This window comes from Rhagoletis pomonella, unplaced genomic scaffold, assembly GCF_013731165.1.
Source record: "Rhagoletis pomonella isolate Grant_MI unplaced genomic scaffold, Rhpom_1.0 Rhpom_scaffold_00003, whole genome shotgun sequence".
Lineage (NCBI taxonomy): Eukaryota > Metazoa > Arthropoda > Insecta > Diptera > Tephritidae > Rhagoletis > Rhagoletis pomonella.
The window spans coordinates 51,621,319-51,633,195 of NW_023458557.1; the positions used below are offsets into that span (position 1 = coordinate 51,621,319).

The following is an 11,877-nucleotide window of genomic DNA, read 5'->3' on the forward strand; positions in this document are numbered from 1 at the left end:
TTACCCCTCTTTTAGCGAGGTAATGCCAAAGTGCGTCTTCAGTTCAATCCACTGATCGGCTATGCGTTTGACTGCTGTTTCAATCGACAACCAGCGCGCTTCGCAGGCTCTAACTAATTTGTATGGCTCATGGCCGCCGTTAATCAACGATTAAATTTGCTTATAATTATTTTGCCTAGCCGAAGACTTTGCAAACCAGTTATAACTTTCGGAAATTAAAAATTCTATTTCATGAGCAATGCACTTGGAAGCGCTGGATACGGCTAGCTGAACCAGGTGACAAATACATGGTATTAATGTAATATGTTGATTATGTTTTTTTAGGAGCGCAATAACGCCTTTGTTTACACCAACCATTGTGCTAGCATTGTCTGTCCCTAGCCCTTTCATTCTATTTATATTCAAGTTATACTCTTGAAGCGTTTTTAAAACAGCATCTACTATACCCTCTGCAGTGGAATGTAACAATTCTACTAATTTAAGAAATGTGTTAATGAACCGCTTTGCATTTGGACTGTAGTACCGTATTACTATACCTAACTGCTTTTTAGTGGCAATATCGGTTGATTCGTCTATATTATCTACGTATTATCTAGATACGTGTTTCGCGGAATTCAAAGCGGCCTACCATGTTATGACGAAATGTCAACATGGCTACAGGGTTGCAATATGTACCTAAAGGTTGAAACACACACATGGCGTTGCATAGATGTATTTATATGAATTATTGAATTCATTTTTAGAAAGTTCATATTTTACGGAATTATAAAATTAGTATTTTAAGTAAAAAGGCCAGAAAAAAGCCACGAAGCTAGAACTAAAATTCTGAGGCTAGAGACCAAAAATAAATGCTAAATCTAGCCTCGAAAAGGGTCAGCTGGTCACACTGCATACGACATCGCTGTTGGTGGCATGAGCTTGCATTGTATACAATAGGGGTATTCTCTGAGTCTTGCAAAGCCTGGTGCACGGATTGCACGGTTTGCAAAGCTGTCCCATACGAAAACCGGGTTTTACCGTGCAATCTGTGCACCATGCAAGGGCTTTGCAAGACTCAGAGAATACCCCTAATGTGTGTGTATAAATTTCCTACTAATTTGCAAGAATCTCCACATACACAACAAACATACAATCTAAATGTATACTATGCACTTAGCTTTAAATTTTAATGTTTTCGCAGCTCCCTATGTTTATCTACATCTAAAGCAGGGATCACACGATTTGTACATTTTAACAATTACAGAGTGGTGTTGTTTGAAAGTTGTTATTGAGCTAAACTCATTTAGTCTGTTCCAATAGCAGTCCGGTTTACAGGATTTAGTCAGAACTTACAGGAAGTCGTTCCTATTAACATAAAACCTGTAAGTGGGAACACATTTGAGAGAGTAACTGAGCAACTGTTCCTAGTCAGAAGTTACAGGATTTAGTCCGGAGTTTCTGTTCCTGTAAGTTCATGAAAAGTGTCAAACGATCAGCTGATTTGCATGTGCAAGCAAAAACAAACAGCGGTGAAAGCAAAGTACCTTATATTTGTAAAAAAAAATGGGAGTAAACAACGAAATGTTTGAATATGTATAGATTTTAATAATTATTAGTGATATTTCAGCTAAATCAGTGTTGTACAAATGACATGTAAACAAACCGACTGACGTTTTTACAGGAAATAGTGCTTTTTGCGTTCCTATGCACTTCTGCATCTGTTCTCCTTTTACAAATGTACAAATCGTGCGATCCCTGCTTAACAGCTTCTTTACAGCGCACAATGGGCCAGCAGACCTGCGTTCGTGGCCAAAAGTCTATAAACTCTTAAAACGCACCAAAAGTTAATGCTACTTCCTTGTGTATGTGGTTTTGATGTCGCTGATTCAGAATTTTGATATCAACATTTCCAAAAACAAAATGGCGGATCCAATGTGGCGAACGAAAAATTAAAAATTTATATATTCACCTAAGGCATTACATTCGGGGGTTTTTGGGGTCGCTGAATACAATACGATATTAAAAATTCGAGATGGAAAATCCAACATCGAGTTTTAAAAACTACATGGATGAATTTAATTAAAAATGAGGTCTAAAAATATACATACTTTAAATCATGCCACCATTTTCATTAGTTTCGGTTAGCTTTATAAAACCTACTCACGCGCTTCACAACGTGAAGGTTGAAAGTTGGACTATGAAGCGCTTTTTTTTCAGTTTTTCTATAATTCTTAATTTTTTTTAGTGGTTTTTTTATTTTTTTAAACTTTTGTAGTTTTTTTGTTATTTTTTAGGGGGTTTTTATTTTGTCGCTGATTAAGAAAGAATATGTACTAGTTATCGAAGTCTTCTTTTTCTGACAGCTCTATCTCCATCAAATGTTTGAGGGTTTCTGAAATACCTGACAAGTCCCTTTGCTCATCTTCGTCTTCCATATCAGAGACACTTGCCGAGTTTGCTTTTGGAACTTCAAGTAAATCACTTATTTCTTTTACGAGCAAAAACTGATTATTTTTTTTTAATTCGTGATTGAAGGCTGATATTATTAATAATAGGATCGGTACTGTCCATGCAGGGGGCACCCAGGAAAATATTTTGGGAGGGGTTTATACTTCTGAAAGTTCGCTTCAGATAATATGCTCTTTAAGGTACATTTATGCAAGTTTTTTCGTAAATTGCACTTTATTTACATAAAATTAACAAAGAACTCAAACATTTGTAACCGACTTCGAAAAAGGGAGAGGTTGTCAATTCGTCGGAATATTTTTTTCTTTTTTGTGTATGCTACCGCATAACTTTGAACCACGTGAACCAATCTCAATAATTCTTTTTTTTTAATCGGAAAGATGGTACCTCAAGGGTCGTCCCGTAATTTGAAAATTACTTGTTTAATATAAAGTTCTATAAACACAAGATGCGCTCAACTTTCAAAAGTAATAAAAAAAATGTTCATTTTCCTCAATTTCTGGTTTCTGGTTTTCGATTGATTTGGTGATTTTTGTGAAAAATTAAATGGACTTTCATTTTTATTATTTAGGTAATTTTGGTGGAACGAACTCGAAGTTGGTAAATTAAATCTTCGAAACCCCAAAACCCACCCCTTGTGTGCGCTAATGTGTCCATGGATCTGTAAAAAATGTCTTCAAGGTTAGCTTCGCGACTGATGTTCTCTGTCGTTCTTATAATATTTATTTCTAGATTCGGATGCTTCCTCACCTAACATGCCCACTAGTAGCACACTTGTGCTTATAACATCAGCGCCTTGCAGTAAAATTCTATGCAAAGATGATGGCATCTAATACCAATTGTAATGATTAACATAAATTTTCGCCGTTGATTCGCATAATTCCCCAAATTTTAATGGCTCAATTGGGAGACTACAGGATAGAGCAATAAAAAGTTTTTTTAAATTTCTAACCAACTGCACGTTAAGTCCAAGTAATTGAGCAAATATGTCCGGATCTTGTAAAGCCCTTCTAGCGGTATTTCCGTTATTAGAACTACCCGGGCCACCTGGTTTTGGTTTGTCCACAATAAGTGCCAGTTTATTCCACAAAATATTTTGTACTTTTTTTTTATTCAGCAAATTCCAACTTATGGATGTTACTTTTTACTTGCCAAACTTTTATGTTTAATCTGTAGGAGATATGCAAACAAACTTCAAAAACGTTTATCCAGGCGTGAAGAGGACTTAGACCATGTTTAAGTGATCTTGGCTCTGGTGAAAAAACACCCTTATCTTTGTTGGACAAATCATTAACAATGGAAGGAGTTGCGTGGCAAATAGAACAGGCATTGATTTCGTGTTAGTTATGATGTTTAGTACTTTTCCGTCAATGAGTGTTAAATTTAAAGCAAAATGAATCCGAATACGATACTCACTATCCAATGTCAATTCGAGAACTTCCAAGCTGTCAATGGCTTTTTTTGGTTTAAAACAACATCTGTTGATTCTGGGACACACTGAATACAAAGAGGTCGGCATGATTTTGGCGATTGTGATGTTCTGTTGTTCCAGAGTATGATAGTTTTTCCATCAGAATTACATAATAATCGTAATGGAATTACAGTGGTAACAAACATATTTCCATCACTTTGAGACACATTGTCTTCTGCAGATTTATATGATTGATTGTAACAAGAAAATCCCGAACCATCAAATCCCCAAGAAAATATCATCACGCCTTCCAATAGTGTGAGACCTTTACTTTGCATGTATTGAACAATAACTTCTGACTGCAATTTTACAATTCTTTTTGCAGTATGGCTTAATAAAGCGTGAAGAGTAACTCTTGCCACCTTTTCAGAAATGGAAATAGTTTCCTTTTGAGGCCGGCATTCTTCTTTAGCTTGCTTGATATCATTGTAGGTTGGCCATATGTCCGCACCGCATAGTGCGGAGTGAATTCTCCAGTAAAAATGATAAAGCCTCCTCTGGTGTTTTCTTTGTAATTAAAACTGTGGGTTGGTTGAATAGTTGTCTAAGATTCTGGGATGGTCCTGGACATTTGAGTATCTTGTCGAGTGCGAAGCATAAATTCGAATTTCCAGAACGTCTGGATGCGTACCGACATGCCATCATAATTCTTAGAGGATCATGCTGTAATTTGACACTAATTTCAGCAACTTCTCGACGTTGTGAGCGGCAAGATTTTGCGGAAAATTCCATAACAGGACGACCAAGTTTAGGAGATACTTCAGATTTTTTTTCATCAATTTCAGAAATATATATACAAAAATCAGAGTTTAACCATTCTGAACTCATTGCTTCATATCTGTCTTTCATCCTTTTCGCGCTTTCAAATGTTTACATTTTAACGAGGATAGCGAATTTTTGAAACTTTTAAGATCTTCGACTGAGACATAGTTAATGTCCACATTGATTTTAGATAAAATTTCAGAAGTAGAAACTGTAATGTCACCATTTCTCAAAATGATTACGAGAATTTCTCGTTTCGCTAATTTCGCCATTATTAAAGAAAAATTAAATAAAAATATGTATGTTCTTCCGTTACCTCAAATCTAGGTTTGCGTCGTTACCAGTTGCAAATGCTAGTTAACAGGCACGATTCAGATTGCACAACACAAACCACGCTGTCAACACACAGCGAAACATCGAAAAGAGTGAGTCAAGTAAAACTATGCTGCACATACTGGTACCAATATAAATTTATTTAACAAATGTCAAATCTACAAGTTAATACATTTATTATTAAATGATAAATTCTGCTCGTATTGCTAAAATCAACACTAAATATGCTTAACTGCACGATAAAATGTTAAATGTATTCTAAAGAGATATAGCGACGAATACTTTTATATGAGCGGATTAAAAAAAAATATGAATTCGGGCAAAAGTGGACCTACTTTTTTTTTAGTTAAGGGTCTAATGAAGAAATTGTAATCAAAGTAAATCTGATATTTAGTGGAGTTTCGGGAAGTTTGCCTTCGGTAGTACCACAAAACCGAAATATTTATAATTGGGTGAATAAAACTTTGTAGTATTTTCCAAAATTGCAATGAATTAACTTAAATTTAAATTGTTTTTCTGCCCATGAGTAAATGTAACCGAAAAATTAAAGGATGAATTAAATTCATCCAAACAATAATTAAGTAAATAGCAAAAAGTACCAACTAATATGATGAAATTTAAACTAAGTTTTCCAACTTCATGCAAGTGTAGATTAAGTATGCATTATAGTAAGCTAAACAAAATTGCACGGAAACTACTTTCATCATTACTGGTTCAAATGGTATATTTCGTTTTATTGATTTCCAAAACTGACTTTTGACCATCGAACTAAGTTGTCTGGCCCACTGTTACAGCAACAAACAAAAAATTTCAAAACAAACAAAAAATTTCAAAATCATTCGTTAAAGAGCTAAGTAAAGGTTTTTCTTTACTTAACTTTAATGTTCATTCAATGCCGTTAACGAATCATTAACTGACTCTGAAGCTAAGTGTACACGGTAGAGAAAATACGCGAGATTTAGACAAAAATCTCACTAGAGACGTGTACACACTCAATAGAGCTCTACGAGAGACTCACCTACAAAGTCTACGTGAGAGTTATTTAGCGAGACTTTTTCGCCGTGTACACAGTCCTACGAAGCTAGATCGAAAACTCTACGACAGCTCTACGCTCTATTTAGCAAGCTAAATAGACTTTTTGCTCTACGGACGCATATTAAATTCTGGAAAATGAATTTCATTACAGATTAAGGGTATTCAGGCAAGTCCGATAATGTGGTAATGCACGCGTTAAAATGTCAGATGATTCCTTTCGGTCACTTATTTGCTGGAATTTTCTCGTGCGAAAAGTGCATACATTTTATTAAAAGTGTATAAATAAAAGAACTTCAGTCAGCTGATTCGAAAGTAATGTTAACCAGAAACATAATAAGGCGCGTTCGAAATTGAAAGTGTTACCGAGTTACCAGATAACGAATTAATACATTAACGAGGATAGTCTGAATACCCTTATTGTTAAATTTTGTAATGACTACGACATTAAATCGTATATTCGATACAAGCACACAATTTTAAGTACATTTAGAACGTAGCAAAAAAATGTATGTATAAATGGAATCATTCCCTTATTTGCATTGCCATTTCAATGGCTTTTCCAATAGCCTCCGTCCTTTGCAAAGGGGCATAATTATTGGTTAAAACATAAGGGGTATTCACAAATTGAGCGGGTGGTCTGGCACTCTGGCAACAGTCGTTGCTTGAGTTATCTTTCGTTTTGTCGGAGTGCCAGGCTACTTGCTCAACTTGGTGAATACCTACATACATATACATAGTAGTTTCGCTGGAACTGCTCGGAAAAACTTTTTTCAGGGGAATTTTAAATATTGTTTGATGTGAGTCCAAAAGTACACATCGTACCGAAGAGAAAGGTTATCATGTTTAATTTTTAGGTACATTTGTCTACTTTTAGGTAAAAGTTTTTTCGGCAAATAAGTACAATTTGAAAATTTAATTCTTGTCCATATTGCGAAAATGTATTTTATGGCGTCAGAAAATAGGTGAATGCTGTCAAATCGACGAAGGGTTGGCGCTCCGCTGATGGCGCTAACTATATTTTCTACAACGTGGCTTTGATATAAATACATATATACATACAACAAGCGGTGACAACAATTCGTGATAGAAAACTAACTCTAGGCGAGTGGTAACTATTGTCTACCGTGTACACAGCTTGTAGAGTACGTGATAGATAAAAGTTCAGATTTCTCTATTTTGTCTCTAGCTAGAGTGAATATCTCCTAGAGTTGCTCTACTGTGTAAACTTAATTGAGAGAGGAGATTTTTGTTTCAGTAAAACTCTAGAGAGATTTCTCTATCGTGTACGCTTAACTTGAGAGGGAACTTTTTTAAATCGCTACTGAGGTATACCTTAAGCAATCATTAAACGACTGAGTGCGGCTGTTAATGTCGTAGCCATTTCAAAATTTAACAATCTGTAATCAAGTTCATTGTCAAGAGTTTACTTTACGTCTCCATATATAAAAAAGTCTATTTAGCTTGCTAAACCTGCTATGAGCGTAGAGTTGTCGTAGAGTTTTCGATCTAGCTTCGTTGGACTGTGTACACGACGAAAAAGTCTCGCTAAATAACTCTCACATAGACTTTGTATATGAGTCTCTGGTAGAGCTCTATTGAGTGTTTGCACATCTCTAGCGAGATTTTTGTCTAAATCTCGCGTTTTTTCTCTACCGTGTACACTAAGCTTAAGAGCTTACGACTGTCGAAGGGGCTGTCAATTTCTCTAGAAATAAGGAAAATTTTCCACGAATTAAACGTACTATGTTTTAAGGCTCACCGATCTCGAGTTATGTATGTATCAGATTCAAACATTTTCGGTGGACAACTGTCTAATCAACTGTAATTTTCTTTTGAGTAACACAATATATTTGTTTAGCAAAACTTTATTTGTTATGTACGAGGGAACATATCTAAAATGAATTTATGATCAAATTATGAAATAATAACAGTAATTATATTTATAAATTAGGGATAGTTGGGGCCGCCTGCTATATGTTCAGTCCAAACAATTTGATCTAGGCCCCAACCAGTGTTGCCATTTTAGCCGTTTTCCGGCTAGATTTAGCCGGTTGCGATAGCGAACAGCCGGAGAAATTTCGATTTAGCCGGCAGCCGATTTGTTAGCCGTTTTGCAGAAAAAAATTTGCCGTTTTTAGCCGATTTTCCTATTTTCCTTGTTTTCTTAAATTTTAAATATGTATATATGTTTCCATTTTTGACTAAGCGACCCTAAATCTGTTAGAAATGGCTACTAGCCTTATCGTGGAGAAAATTTTCATCTCAGGCAGGGTTGTATGAAATTGGGCCGATTTCGCTTATTTTTATTTTAAACGAAGAAGGGATTTTCTTCATAAAATGTTTGTTATAAATGTCTTAATTTTAAGTGTGAAGTTTTATTCGGAAACTTAGAAAATAAGAAATTGTTTCACTGTTAAGACACTTAAGATGCGTTTGTGTTTGGATATAGTGCCAACAAACAGAATAAATATTACATGTAGATATTGTCTTCCTAGATAGCGCATATTCAATTCTGCCTAAATTACAAAACATCATTTTTGCCCACTCCCAAAGGTTTAAGGTAAGGGAAAAATTGATATTTTCAAGCACTATGTACACATATGTATTTTTTTAAACAAACTTTTTTGCTGAGGTCTTATTTAAATTCCAAAAACCGAATGCCAACTTGAATTAAAGGAACCAACACTGAAGTGAGTCAAAAAGAAAATAAAAGAGCACAAATTTCTATGTAAAGAAAAACTCTCTGGGAATCCTACGAGATATCTGTCGGTCATATGACCGGTCATCTAAATGGGTGATCTGCAGTCTTTTGGCATCATATTTTACATCAGAATTGAAGGGATCTCTGAAAAATCTGACCATTTCTTTTGTGTAACTGTGATTTTGTATCCCTTGTCAACATATGGCCTCGGTTGATGTTAACTTAAGGTCGTTGTTTTACTGCCTTAAAATTGAAGGAAAATTTTTACAGCGTCTTTTATGTGTACTGGTTTCTATTTGAGTGTATTGAGAATCGGTCAGTCTGAAAAGGCCTTCTAGGGAAGACAATAGGTTTGTTCGTCGAAAATCTAGCGAGAATTATCACTCAAGATATCAGATAGTAAGAAAAAATGCTCCCAAATCCTCTCTCATGTAGAGAAACTTGCAAATTTCCGTACGAACGTAAATTTGTAAGTTTTTCTGCCAGCTAGTGTCCACGGTTGCATTTCAAACAAAAGAAATTTATTGAACTTGGTTATTCAAATTATCGTCGCCAAAAAATCCAACCATGTGCCACAATCATATGTTTTTCCTAATTGCAAATTCTTGTTGGCAAAATTTTTTCCGGCTCGAATTTGTAACTTCTCTCCAAGAAATAGTGTTTTTACTCGTGATTTATTTAAATAATATATTTAAATAAGATTTTTTTTATTTTAAACGAAACTTCTCATTTCCAAAACTTCAGTTTTCTCATTTTTAAATAAAATTATTCCGGTTTGAATTTTTGGAAATTTCAGACGCCATATTGAATTTTGTATTTTGAATTTTCAAAAAGTAGTTTGAAATTTGTAATGAGCGAACTTAAGAACCTCTAAATACCGGATTTCATGAAAATTCAGTATTTTTTTAAATTCTTGGACGCCATATTGGACTCGCTATTGGACTTTTGAAAATTTACTTCAGAATTGTTAAGACGCATTTTATAAACAATATGATGCTAAATATAAAATAAATTACATTAATCTTTAATATTTTAATACACTTTATGTTATTTGGAAAAACTGCTTGAGTTGGTCTAGTGAAATAAAAATTTCCGCCACTCTTTTTGGCGCAAGTATCCGCGACTTGTCTTTTCGTAGATCCTTAAAGGGACCTTTGCATTAATTTTTGGAAAAGGAATGAAGATCCTACTCGGCCGAACAAATTAGTTATATCTTTTTGAAGAAAATATTTCTTGAAAAATACGCCGTGTTATTAAGGTGAAGATAATTTATTATGTAATATTTCATATGAAATCATTATTTTCCATGTTTAGGAAGTAAGACCAAACCAGCAATTACTGTTATAATTGAAAGATAAGAAAGTTATCACCTCGTAACTGTTAGAACGTACCACGATAGAATCCGTTGAATTAAACAGGTGCCCATAGCTGCTATGGTGGCCACGCGGACCAGTCGGTGCGGCTTCCTCAAGGTGGCAGCTGCCTTTACTTGCCTAGCTTTTGGCCGCCAGGCCAGTACCTTATATGTAACAACGGGTTAGTTTTAGTGACATTTCCCAAGTTTTACCATGAAGTCCCTGCCAGGTGGACAATGGCGGACTTCAGTGGGTTTATTTACAAGCCCTTTTCAGCACTTCAGTCTTCAGGGCATATAAATACATATAGAGTGACCAGATGAGTCGAAGGAAAAATCAGGACACTGGCAAGAGAACAACCCCCTCCCCCTCCACTACAAGACACACAATCGCATCTTTGTGGTTCATGAATATTAAAAAGGTGGAAATTTGAGATTTTTCAAGCATTTATTAAACATTCTGCTTTTGAACGTAGTATTATTTGAATATAAGGATCATAACCAGGGAACGGATTTTTAGGACCTAAAAACTTATCAAAAAGGCAAAAAATAAGTAAAGAAATAGGCTAGAAAAGGCAAAATAAAATATTAACTCATACAACTTTAACTCTAGAATACTAACGTTCGCCTGTGAGGCGGGACGAATTCGGTTTCCGCGCGATATTTCAGGAACGCTTTTAATGATTAAAGTAAACGTTCGCGCCAACTCGGCTTAGCGCTGTACGAGGCTGTTAGCAAACGCACATTGTACAGTGGCCTTGCGCGCCTGAGTTCCACGCCCTCTTGACGCCTGACAGGCAAAGGTTAGTAGTAAAGGTAATTTTGTTTGCTATAGTTATTTCAGTTTTTAACATGTTTGTTAGCTAATTTCTATTTTGAACTTAATTTTTTTTTTACTTTTCGAGAGGGGTTCCTATGAAGAACAAGTTCTAAAATGGTTGGAAGAAATATCGTTGAATGGAACCGATAGTGGAAACAATTTGAGAGAAGATTTCAGTGACTGCGCCTTATGAATAAAAACTAAGCAGTTGCTTTTTCTTTACGTAAAGGATCTGAAGTTTTAAGAAAAAAAGGATCTGAAATTTTAAGAAAAAAGCATTGCTTAGTTTTTATTCACAAGGCCCAATGTGATACAAAAAAGTCGATTTCATTTTTAAGTACAGGTCACAATAGAAGAGATAAACAACTAATTCCTTTTAAGTGGGAAAGTAAATACGAATACCTTTAAGATAATTTATGGATTGTTTGAGTGCGTTCGCTTTTAAATGTTTTTTTTTTTAATTTTTTCAAATGACCCCTTTCAAAAAGATTGTAAAATATGTGTTATTTTCAATACGAACTATTTTTATTAATATTAAAAAAATTATTAAATTATTTTATTTTATTCAACAATTTATATTGAGCTCGAGGCCGTTTTTTAAATGAAAATTTATTGTGGAAAAGCAACAATAATTTGAAAAAATGGTAGAAGTGATAGCTATTTCGGAAATCACCACATTTCCTCATCAGACTTCTTTCAGTAGGATTCGAACCGACGATCCCACTGACTCAGCCAGTTGCCTATGCACCGTGCTAAGTACGCCTTGTAAATTATCGTTTGCTTATTTCCACTATTTTCATTTTTGTTATGCCAACACAATCAAGCGCAGCTATTCCGCTGCAATTCACTTGATCATGTGGTTGTTGGTATTGTTGGTTTTTGCTAATAATTCTATTTTTAGAATGCTTAACTTTTAGGTGTGCTCGTCCTTAAGTTATTTGTTTTTGTTATTTTTC

General features: G+C 34.9%; 1 protein-coding gene across 1 annotated transcript in view; it reads left to right on the top strand.

The window, feature by feature from the left end:
• The first annotated feature begins 3,200 nt into the window (after window positions 1-3,200).
• LOC118736292 (homeobox protein H2.0) overlaps window positions 3,201-11,877 on the top strand; it is a 20,710-nt gene continuing 12,033 nt past the window's right edge. Inside the window, exon 1 of the mRNA XM_036466389.1 lies at window positions 3,201-3,246. Within this exon, the coding sequence (XP_036322282.1) occupies window positions 3,201-3,246 (46 nt within the window). The remainder of the gene's footprint in view (window positions 3,247-11,877) is intronic.